This window comes from Tachypleus tridentatus, chromosome 3 (assembly GCF_004210375.1).
Source record: "Tachypleus tridentatus isolate NWPU-2018 chromosome 3, ASM421037v1, whole genome shotgun sequence".
In the NCBI taxonomy this organism is placed as follows: domain Eukaryota; kingdom Metazoa; phylum Arthropoda; class Merostomata; order Xiphosura; family Limulidae; genus Tachypleus; species Tachypleus tridentatus.
In genome coordinates this window covers 9,541,653-9,560,639 of record NC_134827.1, presented here as the reverse complement: position 1 = coordinate 9,560,639, position 18,987 = coordinate 9,541,653, and the positions used below count along the sequence as shown (strand labels likewise).

General features: G+C 31.5%; 1 protein-coding gene across 7 annotated transcripts in view; it reads right to left on the bottom strand.

Moving 5' to 3' along the window:
• LOC143246318 (protein FAM149B1-like) overlaps window positions 1-18,987 on the bottom strand; it is a 52,123-nt gene that overhangs the window by 11,953 nt on the left and 21,183 nt on the right. For 6 of the 7 annotated variants that reach the window (XM_076492847.1, XM_076492849.1, XM_076492848.1 and 3 more), the window contains exons 4-10: window positions 18,367-18,469; window positions 17,147-17,292; window positions 11,869-11,988; window positions 9,442-9,609; window positions 8,249-8,369; window positions 3,940-3,997; window positions 564-726 (exon numbers count right to left, since the gene is read on the bottom strand). In XM_076492847.1, coding sequence (XP_076348962.1) covers window positions 564-726; window positions 3,940-3,997; window positions 8,249-8,369; window positions 9,442-9,609; window positions 11,869-11,988; window positions 17,147-17,292; window positions 18,367-18,469 — 879 coding nt within the window. The remainder of the gene's footprint in view (window positions 1-563; window positions 727-3,939; window positions 3,998-8,248; window positions 8,370-9,441; window positions 9,610-11,868; window positions 11,989-17,146; window positions 17,293-18,366; window positions 18,470-18,987) is intronic. The other variant, XM_076492852.1, reaches the window with a different exon arrangement.

The following is an 18,987-nucleotide window of genomic DNA, read 5'->3' as shown; positions in this document are numbered from 1 at the left end:
AGGCCTTATTTCTACAGAAGCATTTCTTATTGAAGTACATTTTACCTTGTCTGCACTCTTAGTTCATACCATAATTTTATTTGTCTGTCGCTTATGCTGTCTTTTGTTTATATATGTACAAGTCAATATTTTAAATTCCCTTGTAATTATGAATTTTTATGAAAGGGACTTACATAATAATCAAAAATCAGTGTTCAGGCCTAATAACCTATATGATGTTTTAAAAAAAATTAAATCCAACCTGGATTTATTGTTCATTTCTTTAAAAAAAATTAATTTTATACACAAAATACTAAATTTAAACTTTTGTAATTAAATCCATCAAATTTGAAACTTTTAATAAACTGTGAAATTACCTGGATTCTGAAGTGAAAACTGACAGTTATGATGCTCAAGATGCAATGGCTTAGTTGACTAAAGCAGCTGCCTAATAAACTAAGTCACACATTCCAAGTTCTTCCTTCTTATATTTTCACTTTTTCATAAACATTTATGATTTTTTAGTACAAAGGTTTACTAAAAAGAAAAGAAATAATGGTAAAGACAGTAAGTAAATATTATACCTGAATTTGTGATCTGCTCTAGTTTGTAAGATTTTCGATGATACTGTCAGTACTCCATCCAAAAGGTCCACAGGAACGTCACGACCTGTTTGAGCTGTAAAAGGACGCTGCTGCTTGTCAACAGGAGACATCACAGGTGGCAGATATTTTGGAGGGTATGTTTCTGTAAAAAAATAATTTCAAAGAGCACCTATGCAGCCCCATCTAATCATAACATAAATGTAAGCTCTCTGAATAGAAAATTGAGATATTATACATGATGTGGTCAAACTTATTTAAACTGAAAACATGTGTGATAAAATTTAAGTAATATTATACCTAAATTACTCAGATCATTTGATGCAGCCTACATGTTTTAATAATAATGCACTGGGATCATGATCCCATAAACACATTTTTCCACAAGTCCTGTCTAAGAGTGCAAGGTGATTATTTGTAATTTATATACTAGTTTTGGCTAATATCACAAACCTGAAGATTTTTTTTTTAGTACAACTATAATCACAGCATGTACAGAAGCAGATTCCTACATGAAAGTTAATTCATAACTAAGTGTTTTATAAGATTACTCACTGAATTCCAACAGTGCTAAGGTCTGGAATATTTCACGTTTTGAAATAACAACAGGAGTATTCTGGTAAAGTTATAAAATATTTTCAGTACTCTGTTCACTGAAGTAGAAAGGTTAGTCTAATTCACCCTTCAATTACAAAACATGTAAATTAAAAGAGAGAAAAAGCACATAACAAATAGAATAATTTGTCCAATATTTTATAATACTTGACATTACAAGTCAAACTTATTTGTAATTCAACCTTACTTTCACACAGCCCAAACTACCACGCAATATCTATGAAGGCAAACATGTCACCTTATATAAAAAAATTGAAAGTACTTCAAATAAAACTGTTCAATCATTTCTAACAGTTAGAACTCTACTTTCTTTATGTTTGCTGTGATTAACTTTCAAAGACTAGCTTCTGTTGTCACTGTAAGCTGCATCTCCTGCCATCTTGTTTGTAGCTTGTGAAATGCAGCTCATGATCAATTTCCTTCACAGGATCACAAAATAGTTTAGCATAAGTAAAACTTATTACCAATATTGAATAAATATTTCTTTTCATACTGATTTACTACATGAACAAGTTCTTCATTTGAAGAAATTACACTGCCAGTGTACAAAACATTGTTTTGCCAGTGGCAACTATGCTGCAATATATGCTGAAAGAGCACATGCTTATGAATGCTAAATACTGGTATTTCTTGTATGCAATGCAAACTGCTATAAAAAAGTTAAAAGAAGAAATGCTTTAAGGATACATAACAATAGCCATTACATACTAATTACAGTAATTAAACAACATTTTGATTTTTTTTCTCAAGATTCAGACATATTCACAGTATTTTTTTCTACATTACATGTAACTGATAAAACATAATATTCATGTACTGATGCAGTGATGTGCACATATTTCCATTTGCTATGCTTAAAACAAATTTGTTGAAATAAATTAGCCCCTGTAATGTTATTTTAATTATGAAATTTAATAATTTTTCCTATCACTCATTGACTTGTGATGTTGGAGGTGCACAAAGGCAAGAACATAGAATAATTATACTTTACTTATTTAATTGAACAAGTACATGATCAGCTGATTGGACAGCCTTCCTATACTAGAAAAACAAATCGACTATAATTACGAACTTACTAAATGTAAATTTATGAAATGTGCCAAACTTTTAGTAAACATTATGTATCGTAGGTATGCATAAAATTAGATGCATTAATAGAATATTGATATTAAAGTCAGAGTGCAAAGGGATGTTCATAAGAAAAACAAAAATAATTTTGTTCATCCAAAAGTTTGCATACCACATTTGTATAGCTTCTAGAACCTCCTAAATGAATACCTATCTAAAGTTTTTTTCCATATCCCCATATATCTGATATTTTCTCTAACATGAACTGTCACAAAATAAGCAGTGTAAGGTAAAACAAAACATTGATAACACAGAAATCAAATACATAATACCATGTTGAATGGCACTCTCTACAAGACTGGGACATGCACACTTTGAAACCCCCCCTCCCATGCTCCTAACAATAACTAACTTTTCGTGGATCTTAAAAACAAATGATTTGTAACTTTAAATACATTTATAACTAATAACCAATTCCTTTTCTCACAGTTAGTTTTATTAAATATATTGTTTATAAAGTTTACAATAATTTTTTTGATATTAAAATTATGAAGACATTGGTTAAGGACAAACCTAAATCTCTCAAGTTAGACATACAATTTAGTCTATTTTAAATAAACACAGATTTAGTTTTATGGTGTATAATGTGTTTATTTATTTTGTAATATATTTAAAGTAAATTTGTTGTACAATATTGTCATGATTAATTTGTTACATTTTAAATTATTTCAGTTGTTGATCTATGCAGTATTTTTCTGAGAAGATTATTAAATATCTTAAGTCTTCAGACAAAAAAAGTCTCACAGAAAAACAAGATATTCAAACTAAATTGGTCAAAAAAATAATAATAATGATTTCTATGAGAAGGGAGAAGACAATACATGATCTAATATTTTATTTTCCTGCATATTACTTCACAAAACAAGTACCATAAAACAAACCACTTATTTCATACTCCCTTTGCATACAGCTTTGTCCAGAAATATAACTATGGTCACATGGTTAAATTTAATACCACATGAAAGATGAAATAGGGACTTAAAAAAAAAAAAACAACTGATAGAGTTTCAATAACATACAAGTACAGCAAACTGTTAGATATTAAATTTAAATCCTCAAAAGGTATGTAGTGTTTTCCCTTTAACTCACTGAACTTAACCTATGAGACAGTGTCATGTAAGTTGCATGCATCCAGTCCTATGTATTCTAGATAACAGAAATAAAAATATATATATAGAGATAGAACAGGTATATTTAACTTAGCCTAAATATTAGAATTGATGAATTATTTGAGACACTTGAGACTGGATTTTCAGCACTATATAAACAATTTTTAAAATTCTTGTTAAGGAAAAACACTGTTTTATTAATTTTGTTTTATTTTAACTATCAAATACTTAATTCAATTGTTTTTTTCTGATTGTGATGTTATAAATTATGCAAAACAAAAACCAACATTCACTTACTTCTTGGGAAACAATTATCCTCCAGTACAAAATATTTTACAGGAGTGTTCAGCTAATGGGTCAGGATATAAAATCATACAAAATAAAGTAATATTTTGAACAAATAAAATATTTTATCATAAAAGCAGGCCATATTATATATCTAAATTTCCAGTTTCATGAAATATTTAGGTGAAACTAAAAGCATATTGCATACAATTATAACTTACCATTTCCTTTGCTGCATTCATCATTATTGGTATCTAAACCTTCAACCCAAGAAAGGACCTGAGAAAAAATTGTAACAGAATTATTTGAATGCAAATTAAAGAACAGATTTTTTATTGCCTGGCTGAAAATAACAAATTAAGACAAATACTGAATCTTAGCCATAATTAAAAAACAAGTTATTTTCCCATAATGAAAATGTATTTCTGATAGACACTTACCTATTCTCATATAAATAGTTATTCATTTTTATTGCTGCTTTCTATATGCAAACTATTTTCACATGCCACAGTCCTTCAGCTCCCATTTATTCCAAGGCTCAATGTGGTTCAACTGCATTTCATAAGCAAATCATCATATAACAACCCTCCACCAACACAAGTGTGTGACACACCCTCCTGACTCATGTGACCCCCTCTATTCAATTCTAACAAAGTATCACCAAGTTTTGGCAAAAAATAGAAGCACCAGTTTTGGTAAGTAGGAAAAGAGAGAAGTGTAAGAGGAGATAAAAAAAAACTATCCAAAATACATTTTCATTATACAAAAATTATAACTTCCTATACAGTATATTACCTCCATTCACATAAATAGATATAATTCCACATTGAATAATGGTAGGGACTAGAGCAAGAGAAAGGAAGTATCTGAAGGACACCCTAAAAGAGTGGACCCTCACAAAAGAGGTTCAGACATGGAAGACCATATGTAACAGATATACTCTTTGCCCAGTGTGGAAAGAGGTGTCACAGATATATGCAGAAATTGAGAGGAACACATCCAAAAGGGAGAGAACAGTGCTAAAATAAGGATCCAAAACCACAGAATATTGGAAAATAAATCCCATAGAGTACATCAGCATGGATGAGATTAAAACGATATGCCTTTAGATGTAAAGCAACTAGGGCACAATGGACCCTACCCAGCAAGTCAACTGCATCCAAAACCCAGGTGCTAGGAACTGGCATCCACATGAGGGTAGAATGAGGATCATACAGCTGGTAAGACAACCACAATCTAAAACCCAACCACAAGAAATCAACAACCATCTGGAAGTAGGAAAAGGATCACACTTCCAGCAAGTCAACTACAAATCAAAACTGGCATCCATGTGGGAAGAAGGAAAGAGGATCATACCATCTTCACCCGAAGTTCAGCAGATTGAAGGAAATTGTGTACCCCGATGAACAGGACACATTATAGCAATGTGATAAATTGTTTGACAGAACTGATACCCTGACAACCAGATGATCAGTGGAATAAAGATGTCTCTGTAATGTAAACTATCTCACTCAAAACATATCTTACATAAACCACCCCAGTGCAATAACACCCTCAGTACAAGAAACTCAAAAAATGGCATAAGAGGAAGAACCATATTAATCTGCATGTTCCACCACAGTACAGAAACCAATGCTATTTTCATTGGTCCACTCAAGCCAAATATTCTCGAGAATACTAAAAGACCAAATTATGTAAACAAAAAGACCTAAGAACCAAATAAGGGGGTAAAAAAAAACACTACAGGTTAATGCTCCCAAACTGGCCCAGAAAGGCGAGAAGCCAAAGATGATAAAGAAGAAAGTAAATGGGCTGTATCAATTCAGGATTCTAACATCTATGAAACTCCAGCAAATAACATGAAGTGGAGAAAAGAAGTTTCTCATAACTCCCTGAGGACACAAGATAGCAAATTAATCATTCCTAACAAAGCATCTCTACCCAATAAATCCCCACAACAAACCAGTAAGGAAATTTTAAAAAAATTACAGAAGACAATCTGACTGAGGTTGACATCAGCAAAATCCCCAATTTATCCAGAACACTTGTAAGAGTAAGACAAATCCAAGAAAACTGTGTTCTGCTTAAAGTGATCACAAATTCCAATCTATAATACCACAGATCCAAAAGGGAGTCCATCCACTGAGAATCTTAACAGACCTCTTCCTAGCACGAAAAACTAGTTTCACAATTCAAAAAAAATGTAGGGGACAAGGCATAGCCATCCTGTCCATAACCAACTAGCAAATCTCCCAGCATGAACAGCAATATCAGGAGGAGGAGGAAAACCAAGTAATCACTTGCCATGTTTTTTTGTAAACGTTTTTTTGTTAAGTAGTTTACAACTATAAAAAAAAAGATAACCATAAAAACTGTGTTCAAACTCATAGCACAAATAGTGAATAACCACAAAACTCCTGTTGACAGAAACCCATGCTGAATGATTTGAGAAAAAGTGATTACAATATCTGAATGAGGGTGCTTATACACAATATCTAGAAAGAGAGAGGAAGTTGGTGAAAATTTTTGCAATTCAGAATTTGCCTAAGGCTTTCAAGTGGGGTATAAAAGACTAGAGCAATCATTTTCAATACTTAAGATGGGCAAATAGTAGAAACCCTGGAGAGTGAGAAATAGTTATATTGTCAGCAGATGGTATATATGTTATAGAAAACAGGAACATGGGCATAAGAATATATTAAAAAAAATCAACCATGAGTATTACATTCCTGGATAAAAGACCATATAGGAAAAAGAACCAAGAAATAAATAACAACTCTAATCTTTATTGAGAATACATGACTAATGGAGGAGCTCTTAAATGCAGGACAACAGGAGAATGCAATGGCCAATAAAGACAAATTACTGGATGTAGCAATACAGATAGCCCACTTGACACTAAAGTCACAGGAGTAACACCTGCCAAAAAAATAGACCAGTGGAGGAAAAGAACCAACTATAAGTCAAAGTTAGAAATGGAAGGGTAGTGAACTTGGTACAAAACAGTGTCTCGTCCCAGAGCTTCCAAAAAGAAAAGAAGCCACATTTGTAGGGATAGGGTCAAAGAAAACAACTGCCCCAAATTGGAGGTGAGGAAGCAAGGAAGATATCCCATGAAAATCTTCAATAAATAAATAGAATGCTTCAGAAAAGAGGCAAATAGCAGCCAATACCAGTAGTAAAAGTGGTGAGGAATGACAAGGCTGAAAAATGTGGTTAGGGAGAAAGGAATAGGGTTAACAAATTCTGAAGTTCTTGAACAGTGGTAATGCTTTAGGGTTGACGTAAAATTCCTTGATACTACTTTTTTAAAAGTGATATAGCATTGCCAAATATTAAATAAAGTAGCCTCACATGCCACAATTTTGAAATCCTTCATACATACCTCAATAACTAATTACAAAAAAATCTCGAATCATGCTAATAGGTTCAAATATATCTGAGTTTTTATGCTTCAGTTCTCAAAAATTATCAGAATTAATGATTAGTTTGATTTTCAAGTCTCTATGCCCCAAAAGTGCAATGTTATCTTCATTATTTCTATGGTAAATGTGAACGTTTCATAGTGCTATATGCCAGTTACATTAAGCTCATATACACAAAGAAGATAAAGTCCACTTAACATGACAAGCAACAAAGAAAGATAGTTCTAAATTTACTGTCATTATTTTCTTAAAATGATTAGGTTTTGTTTTCTTTAATTTTGTGCAAAGCTACATGAGTTATCTGTAATCCTTTAGAATTTATTATAAAAATTTTTGTTTATTCTTGCCTGTTTACTTCTTGTACAAACTGTTTGCTTACTTTACTCGTTAAATGCTTCTTGTTAAACACAAAGCTACACTTTAGGCTATCTGAGTTGTTTGGTTTGTTTTGAATTTCGCACAAAGCTACACAAGGGCTATCTGCACTAACCCTCCCTAATTTAGCAGTGTAAGACTAGAGGGAAGGCAGCTGGTCATCACCACCCACCAACAACTCTTGGGCTAGTCTTTTACCAACAAATAATGGGATTGACAGTCACATTGTAATATCCCCACAGCTGAAAGGGCAAGCATGTTTGGTGTGACAGGGATTCAAACCCACAACCTTCAGATTACAAGTCAAGTGCTTTAACCACCTGGCTGTGACGGGGATTCAAACCCGCGACCAATGTAAATTTCTTCCAGATGTTACTTAAATGACTATACACAGATGAACAATTGTATTGATCACAAAAAACACATTAACATAAAACACATTAAATATCAATATGCTTTGAAAGTAAAATATTATTATGAAAACCCATCACATTAGGAGCACAATAGTAAAAAATGTGCTATTATTTAAAATTTTAAGAAAGTGATCAAATAAGATAATCAATATAGATGTGTACTTAAATGAAAAATGTGTTAGCCATTAAGATAAACTCATAGAAAACATTAAAAAAATTGTTTCTTCCACTTGTACATATAGAAAAGTTTAGAACTACAGTACTTAACTTTAAAATACAGAGTTAAAGGAGTAAATAAACAATAAATATTGCCTTACATCAGGCCATATTTTATTGGCCAGTTTCCCAACAATTCTCTCAACCAAGCCATCTAACTCAGCACGACTAAATTTTGATGGAGTGTTTTTTACATCTAAAGTCATATCAGAATTGTCATTCCTAGAAAAAGTCAGAAAAACTAAAATTTATCTATATATAATGCAACACTGGTAAAATAAGGATATAATTATCATGTATACTTAGCCAAACTTTTGAAGTCAATATTAATGAAACTGTAACATAAAACTTAACTCAATTATACAATTATGAATTGAAATGAATAATGTTGTCATGCAGATTCAAGCTAAATGATAATGCTTATTTCATTATATTACTCAAACTATTTCAAAAATCAATCATTCCTAGCCTATACTTGTGCAATAATTTATTGTTTTATTAAAATAAGATACATAAATGTTGGAAATGGTAAAAAAAAATCTTAATTTTAATGCATTACGAGTTCTCATAAGTAAACGTGAAATATTCCAAACACTGTAAAATTAACCTAGTTGCTTAGGAAGAAGCTAAACAAGTGAAGCCATTTGAAAGTGACCAACCATCTTAGACAAAACTACATTAAAATCTCAGTTTCTTAAAAAAAAACAAAAAAAAAACAATTTTATTGATATAAAACACAAAAATGTTTATAAGTATATAAAGTAAGAATGTGAGCAGTTTAAACAAAAGCAAAGGGCAAGGAACATAGCCAAAAAAATGTGAAGTTATTGTATACATATTCTACAAGATGAAAAATATTTAAACTGGAATAATATTCCAAGAATTATTCATTTTTTTAATTAAAAAAATGTATAACCTCATTAAACTGCTATTTCTAGTAGGGTTAATAGTAAAAATTGTTATGATGATTAATAACTTACGTGATTGTGTGTATTTAAGCTTATGGTAGAGAAGTTTCCTCCTCAAGAGATTATAATGTGAGTACAGTCACGAATGAAGTTAATTTTACTTAAATATTAAAACACTTAAATAGTTATACTGAATATATAAACCTGAAAATGGCATGTATGCTGTTCAAGGAAAACTTTGTACATTTTTCTATCAAGCAAATAAACAAACAAGCATTCTGAAAAAACAAAAGAAGGGAAGCTACAGAAAAAGAAGAAACAAATTTTATTTAAGTTATTCACTACATGCTCTTTATGAATCTAGTAGAAATTCTTTCACTTTTTACCCAGGATCACAAACAAGGAGTTCTTGATATTCTCCGTCCTGAATTAACACTTCCTCCATGAAATCATTTCCTTCTGTCACATGAAAATCTAAAGATAAGCAGTCTTGTTCACTTTGCTCTTCTGAAGGAAGTTCTATTACATTTAGGTGTTCTCCTTGGATTTCCAGTCTACAGAAAAATATATGTGGTTTACAATTGTAAGGAATTGCACTTTCAAAAAATACAGCTCAATATTAAGTTTTATTCAAAGTAAGCTACCTCCATCAATCAAAACTAAGTATATACTGTTCTTATATTATTACTTATAAAAATTAGATAGAATCAATAGTTTCATCAGTTAGATACTATCCTTGTTAGTGATATTTTTAACAATAATCTCAATATCATCTCATGAGATCCAGTCAGTTCAGGAGACTTAGGTTAGTCCTAAATCCAGATACTAAGCTGAGGATGCAAAATAATAAAATATGAAACATGATAAAACAGATATATTAAACATTCTAACCACTACCATCAACAAAGGTAGCAAATTATCCCCCTTTTTTATGGAATACATAACTTAGTGGTTTGTTTTGTGATCTACCGTATATTTAATGTTACTTGAAGACATTTGCAGTCTTTCCTACAATCCTCTTTTGACCAACAAAAATTCATGAAACAGATATAATAGTGTAACTAGAATAGCCTGACATCTGAGATAAACTACTATGTCACACAAGTATTTAACTGCAGAATTGGGAACATATGAATCAAACAATAACATTAAAAATACTTAATTGTGTAGTATGAAGAAAATAGTATATTACATATAGTAAGAGGTGTGTAGAATTGACATGGACTTTTTCACTACATTATAACTTTTTTTTGAGAATTTTTGGCCCTCTTATTGATGCCTTCATCAGGCAAAAATGAATATTAGCACTCATCACAGGTTCAGACCCTGAGACTAACCTCATAACCACTTTGTGCTTGTTATAGTTCTCATGCTATTACGCTTAAATTTGTAAGCATATATCTATTAAATTTTGCAGATTATCAGTAAATATTACAATGCTTTCATCAAAATATCATATTTTTTATTAAGTCTTAAGGTCTGTTAAGCAATGTTTTTCTTATGCCTTTTTTTTCACATTTTGCTGATCCAATATACAAAGTAATTTTTATTTTGAGATTAAGAACATTTTTATGCATTAAAATTTTACAAATTTCACATGAAAATCCCTATAATGTCCAAATAGTTTTATTAAATGTTTCTTAAGAAAACTTTATATTTTATGTTATTTTGACTAACAAATCTCTGTACAAGTCCAGTCAATTTAACCAATCTAGTAATCCCATAAAAGATCAGGAAAGAAATATAAATTATTACTTTTTTTTATTCTATCAATAAGAAAATTATTTTAAATGTTTTAAAACTTAAAGAAAATATCCTATTATTCACATTCAGTCACTAAAAACAATAATAATTGATTTTCATACATTTAACAACACACAGTATTGTAAATGATTAAAGAAAAACATGACAGACATACATGAGGTTGTAACCAATGTGTAATTACAATTAAATGTTCAACTTATAATTAGTAAAACATGTTATGGAGTACGTAAAAGAAAACTGAATAGGTTTACAATACACTAGTATTTTGTATATCCTTTCAGCACAACTATTCACCTTTTTTTTATATTATCATAAGTGTATCAATGTATAATGAACAATAAGATTGATTAAATACCCTTGCCCTGACACTCCTTTTCAACATTACATTAATTTATAATGGATAAATTTCACCTTTGAAAACCCAGAAAAGCCTTTTCAGACCCAGAATAATTAATGATTTAAATAGTTTTCTTTGCAGTGTGAGGAGAAGTCTCAACCTTAATGTGCCCATGATATTTGATACCAATCAATTGCACTTTACAGTTATTAACCCCAAACATGAAAATGCCCTATTTCTCAATGCTTCCAAGTGATTTGGGACTAAATTTAGGGAGGACTGTCCCATTATGACTTCGATCTTGTGTAAAATTTTTGTTTACATTGGTCTATTAATTTTTGAGATACATATGCAGAAAGACAGACTTAACTGCAATACTCTCACCCCACTCCAACTGAAACTGATTTCTACATCGTTTCTCCTAGGAGCAAGTGTGTTATTCTATACATAACTCACTTTCAAGATTAGTACTTTTGTAGTTTTATATACATTCTGCTGATGTTGCACCATCTAATGGATCAGATGACAACCAATGACAGTGTAAACTATCAATATGTAACTGTATTATATGTTGTCCACTTTGACACAAGAACTGAGAAAAGCAGTCTCATAACTTTTGAATCTTATGCCTATTTTTTAAATGTTTTCATAATTATTTCAAACACTGTACATCATATTCCAATATAAATATATTTAAAATCCTCATACTAACTCATCAGGAATATCAACAGAGTCCAAATGAGGCTCATCTTGAACAAGGTTTTCACTACTTTTCTTAGACGGAATAAACAGTACTTCATCAACAGATGGCAGCAACTGCTTCCCTAAAACCCTATTAATTACCAAAAAAAAAGAAAAGTCGATATGTAAAATTTAAATGTGAGAATTAGAACATTCCATTTGTACTCTTCGTTTACATCAGCAAAGAAGTGACAAAATGTGGCACTCATCTAAAATTCTTAAAGAAAACAGAGAAAGAAAATGTATGGCAGTTAAAGCTTTATTATTTACCAAAAATAGATTTTTAACAGATATACATAACAGCTTTTCTCACTAGAGCAACTGGCTCCCTCTATATTATTCTATGTGTACCTCACTTTCAATATTAGCCTCATAAGAAACAAGTAGGGAGGAAGAGTTGGAAGTATGTGAAAGGAAGTAAGTATCTCTTGGAAATCTATTTTCAGTGTAAGAAAATGGTAAATTCCAATATAATACATATATCTTCTCACATAACAGCTAGAAACCTTTGTTATGTAGTTGGAGGGACTGGTGCAGTATATAAAACATGAAGCTTCCATGCATGTTTTGTAAAAGATGAGAAACACACTTGCAGGAAACTGAACCACATCTGAAACAGGTATGCTTTTCATCTTCAAATAAGTGGAGTGTCATAAAATGGATAACATCAAGACTATTAAAAGAAAGAGCCTCAGAAAACAAAATACCAGCATATACCCAATACAAACTATACAAACAAGGTTCGTCATCCCATCCTCAGTGTTACAAACTAGAGTACTATCTAAACTAATGATAGTATTGTGATTAAGGCAAGTAGACCATGAATAATATACATACACTAAACCCAACTGTAAGTAAACAGTGTGCTACATTACAAGCAACCAGAATTACAATGAGAAAGTAAGCAAACTAGAACATCCAAGTAAACTTTCAAATCAACCATAAGAGACAGGTAATGAGAGACAAAAGTATGGGGAGTAGTAAATATTTCTACCTGGATGATCTCCTCCAGATATCAACAAAAATAGAACAGCTAGAGACATAGTGACTTGATGAACCTGATCAAGACGACATCCTTCCAAGAAGGAAAATTAGGCCAATCAAATATGCTGACAAACCCCACCCCTACAGGTGATGGGTAGAAAGTCATGTAACACAGAAGGGTCTCATCTCAGGGAATATACAAATACAACTGGGAAAGAAGAAAGGAAAACAAAAGGTGGGAATGGCAAATAGAAGATGTCTAAATGAGGTTGATGAAGGAGAGATGAAGAAAGAAGTATCTGCCAAAAAGCCCTAGAAGAGGGAACCAAGGCTGAACTGATCAAAATGGAGCTACAAAGAGAAACCAACACAGAGTATTATGAATCATAGATATAACTTTGGGGAGGAGACATATAGAGGAAAAGTGTAAATTTGAATGTCCCTCCAATTTTTAATGAAAGTATCTATACATGAGATTCTAAGAAGAGAGCACAGCCATAAGAGAATTTGGGGATCTAGGGAACACTCTGAGAGAAAGATCTCATACGGGATTAATAAGCAATCCACAACAAAGTTCAAAGTACCAGGAATACAGCAAGCCAAAAGCTCATATTCTGAGCTGACAGACACTGGATACAGATCTTGGCTTGCTATATTCCTGTGGAGTTGTTACAATGCACCATAACCACCTCAGAAGATGGAGGAAATGATAACATAACCAAAGGAACAGCCAAGAGTTCCAATACATTAACACAAAGCCCACATTTAGCCAATAACCAAGTCCCAAAAACATCCCAAGAATTGAGATATGCACCCCAACTTACAAGAAAAACATCTGCAAAAAGATGCATATCTGTATGATAAGGAGGTGGAATAAGAATACCAGCTATAGTATTGTCTCTGTCCAGCCACCAAGCAAGGTTGATCCAAAGGGAGGAATGAAGGACAACTGGAAGATCCAACAGATTCAAGTAGATGTTCCATCAATTGTGAAATTATCACTGCAAGGTATGCATGACCAAGGGGTACTAGAGCTTCAAAGAAAGCCAACATCCCCAAAAAAGATAGAACCTCATGAGCTGGTAGTGAAGAACATATAGGAAAGAGCCTTGATGACCAACTGTTTCATTTCCTGAATACAGACAGTGGAAAAAGATTGGCCTGATTGAAGTTAGAATTGAAGAAACCTCCCAAGTAAACAACAACTGGGTATAGGAAAGAATTTACGTCTCCACTCTCATTAACCAGTCCACATGTACCACCTCCTCCAAAAGTAAATGGGTGTAGATAGTAGATAACAAACCTGAAGAAGCCAGAAAAAGACAGCTGTCCATATAACAAGAATATCAGAGTCTCAGTGAATGTAAATGATGAACAAAGGCTCTTACAATCCAACCAAACACATAAGGGGCCAAGGCAAGCCCAAAAGAAAAAGCCTGGAACTGGAAAACACATCTCTTGTGACCAAACCAATGAAAACAACAAGAGTAAGATGAGATGGGAATGCCAATATATGAAACTGCTACAACAAATGTAGTCATCCACAAACAAGAAGTGAATATTCAACAAAGGGTCAAAAATTACTCCATGGTAAAATAAGGAGAATCCTGAATTTGAGACTGAAAAAATTAATGATTAGTTTCCAATCCTGAGTTTTCTTGCAGACAGCAAAAGGTCCAGAGTAAAGCCATGGCTTATTGGGAAATACAGAGTCTATAATGTATTTGTGAATAAGGTGACTTACTCTCTCAGACAGATAAGTACTGTTGACTAATACTCTGGAGGAGAGAAATGGATAGGAGACAAGGAAAGAGAAAGTGGCAACCAGAAATGGAAAGAGAGACCCTCTAACAAAACCTGCAGAACTCATGGATCAGTGGTGAATGTTTCCCAAATGTTGATAAAACACTGGAATCTGGCTCCCACAGTGTAGTCACCAATACTGCTGAAAATGTTTGTGAAAAGAAGAATAAAAATTTGGGGAAGGGTGAGAATATCAAGATGCAGGTAAAGGTTGAGGCATGGAAGGAGAACAACAGAAAACAACAATAGAATCAGGAGATGTGGAGGTAAAATTTTTGATAAACAACTATCATGGGATGAGAGGGTATTATGCAACGAGGTTACGTCAACACAGGGCCTCAAAGAATCAGGATCACTCCTGAATACTGTGTCATGCAAAAACAGTGCCATTCATAAGTCTCTGAGAAAAGACAGGGATAGGTGCACCCCAAGCTAACTGTTTTCTGACAGAAAGGAGGTATTAACAACACAGCAGCAAGAAAAGTAGGGTAAGGCCCAACGAAAAAAAAACAAAAAACCAACCTATGTTGACCACAAGAAGGATCTGAGGTCACCCCAAAATTCATCCAGAAAATGACAAAACCTCAGGATTCAAATCCCAGAGTAGTAAAAGCAAATTTAACCTCTGTGAATTCATATATGGATTTGAAAAGCAATGAAATGCCAAAGAATGTTGGTTTGAAACTCAAGACATATGAATCCCTGAACTTAACTGAGAAAAAAATCACTGAGCATGCAGTTCAATGTCCTCTGAAGGGGAAGACATCAAATAGTCTGAATTAAAGAGTTGAGAGAAAAAGGAAAGAGGCATCATAAGAAACAAATTAAACAGTCAAAATATGACAAACTTGTGTAATTAATTGAAGGAAATAGGTAAAAGGGAAAAACATCTCGAAATACACCTGAATTCGAGGCATGAAAGAATACAAAATATGCTGTCAAATCATCCTTGTCCTGAACGTTAAGAATCATAGTGGTAGTCATGGTAAACTGAGAATTCATAATTTACAAAAAAGTGGAAAATGACAGATATAAACTTAAATTTTGACTATATTTCAGAACAATTTTTTTTAATTTATATAAATGTTTAGGATGTTAAATACAAATATGCTGTATGCAAGAATTAACCAAACAAACTTAAAATTAGTTTGGAAGTAGTAAAATACAAATAATATAATGTTATAAAAATTGAAAGCAAGTGAGAAAGATGTCTGACTCATTAGCTTACAAATCAAAAAGTGAATTACACATAGAATAATACTGAAAAAGCCAACTACTCCAGGAGAGTGTATCGTGCTTTTACTACATTATCTATGCACACTAAATAAGCAATTCAAATGCATGGGGTAGAAAGACTAGTACATCAAGCAAAAGAAACTTCTTTGAAATATGTTAGATAGCAACAGAAATCAAGAAAAGTGAGAAGTGTGTATCATATCAGAATTCCAATTATAAACACACAAAGAACTATTATTCTCATCTTTTACCAGTTAAATAAAAAGCACTAGAAATTATCAGTGTTATGAAACTGAGTATGAATATATTTAAATTTAAGACAAAGAATAAAACTAGTTCTACATATCTTACAATTCTATCTAGACAAACTTGTGTAAGTGGAAGAATATTTTTAGAAAAACACATACATACATATAGATGGTATATTCATATATTATTTGGTTTATTGTTAGGATACTGATTTACAAATATGAAATAACCTCAAAAATGCCAGTTATTAGCTAAAGGTTTTGGAATACTATCAAAATGAACTCGAGAGCATTAACAATTGACATTTTCATTCTCAGTAAAATATAGAATAGTTCAAGACTTCTAGAAATAAATTTGCAAAGTAAACCATGTAAAATGTATTTTATCAACTTGGGAGTTTTGCAGCAAAGTTTAGAAAGTTCAGACTGATCAAGTTAAATCAATGTATGGTAAACTTCAAGTAAAATTTAGTATTACTTTATCTGAATTTTGATACTAATAAATTAATTAATCCTAAAGAAAAATGAAAAGAAATCAGCACTATTTGGCAATCAAACAAGATTGACTTTTCACTTCATGATTGCTCTGTACAGATGTGTTATATTTTAGAAACTTTTAAAAATTTTAAGTTTCCTCTTTGAATTTATGAAAAAAATGAACCATTTTCATATTTTTAAGCATACAAACAAATCACTTTTTTTTGTCTTGCTATGTATAAAAATTTCATTTCACATTAAAATTCTCAAATTCTAACGAAGCACAAATTTTATAATTGTTTATAACTTGCTTACAGAGTTGATATTTCAGTATATGTTGACTTTTTTTTTGTTAAATATATATCATAAAAGATGACCAACTTACCATAGGTCTACACCTAGTTTAACTAACAACTGAAACACCATGTAATAATTCAATCTTTTGGTAAGAAATAGACAATAGACAATAAAAAGTATGCACTTTTTAAAAAAAGTTTTTACCTAAAATGTGGAAAATGGTTTCTCCAGTGTAAACACTCCTCACCAAGTTCATCCTGAAGCTTCACATGATCTTTCTCACTAAACAATATGCTGTTAACATCATTTAACATTACTTGAACTTTCTGAGTTTCTTGTTGCTCAATTTCCTGTTCAAACAGATAGGAAGGTATTAAAGAAAAGTCATATAATCTTTTAACAGGTCAGTGATAAAATTTGTATGTTTTATCATCACAAACTAAATAACTGTTATATGCATAAAATGTAACACTATTTTTGCAAAACATTAAGTACTTTTTAACTGTAGCAAGTACTATATTTCTCGTACGTTTATATCATAAGCTAAAATTACATCATAGTAAAAGACTTAATGAGCCAAAAATTTGTAAATGTATGAAAGAAAACACAAAACACATCAAGGTTTTCTTAACTGACACAGAAGTTACAATATTGTGAGTTTGTTAGAAACCATAAACAATACAAGGTGGAATTAGGGAAACAAAGTAACATAAAGATGGATGATTGTGAAATTTTGGTCATTGACTAATCACCAGGCTCATCAATAAATCACACTCAATCAATTATTCTCATATGAGATGGACAATTGGATTAGTTAATCAATATTAACGATCAGAAAACGTAATTTTGATTTGTTGATTATTCTTGTAAGTCATCACAGTAATCAATTAACCTAAGCATTCTTAAATCAGTAAAAATAATAATTCAAAACTTAGCACATAGGCAAAAATTTTTTCAGCAGTGGTGGTAAAAACTCTCAGTTCTCAGTTTTGTGAAAACTTGAGTAGCATTTCTTATTGTATTTTTTACCATAGATGTATCTATCCTTCTTACGTATACTAGACAAGTTTTGGAAATCTCATCAAAAATGTTACAACTCAAAATTGTAACTTGTCATGTGCCATAAAAGTGACCTTAACTACAGTGACAGTTTTGATGGGATACTCCTTCTTTTAGTACCTACAGTGATATAAATATTAGGTGCTGCACTTACACATTCTTTCATCACAAATACAAGGCCTAGAGCAAAATCAATTTTTAATGATTATATTTTTTAATAAAACATCTACATACTATATAAAATTCCAATGTGTGCATGTGTGTATATAAATATATGATTAGTTATTAATTATATATATGTATATATTTACACACAACCATACTAAATTTCTTAACTAAAGAGCAATTAAAAATACAATAATTACATCATCTCCCCAAGAACAAGAACTTAATGTTCTCTGTGTATCTCCTGTCCAGCTGCAATCAGATACAAGAACATTGTCTGGGAACAGACAGGACCCTTGAAATCTAAAAATAAAATGAATGAAAAGAAACTGCAAAATATATAAAACTTTCACTCATCTCAAAGCAGTAAATGATATGATAGGGGCTAAGTATAGACAACACAATGAATATAGCAAATCAAAATCCCCATAAAACAATCCATACACCACAATTTAAAGCCCTCTATCTTACAGAACTCCCACTAATTAAAATATGTAAATTTACAAAGTTGTGTAAACATTAAAGAGTATATCAAGACAATTAAAATTACACAACTTTCACAACTGCTTGTTATTCAATTTGAGCCATGATGAATGCATGCTTTGATTTTAATTGAGTGACCAAGGATATGTATTCAATAAAACAAGAAATCTTACCGAGATGAAATTAGTGGAAAAAAAAACACTGAAACAGAACAAACATACCATAATGTTTCCAAGAATGGAAGTTCTCTTGTCACTAACTATTGAGTTCCTTTTTAGTAACAGTAACAAATACTGATGTAAAATATTTCAGAAATAAATATGTTAAAATAGAAGGTT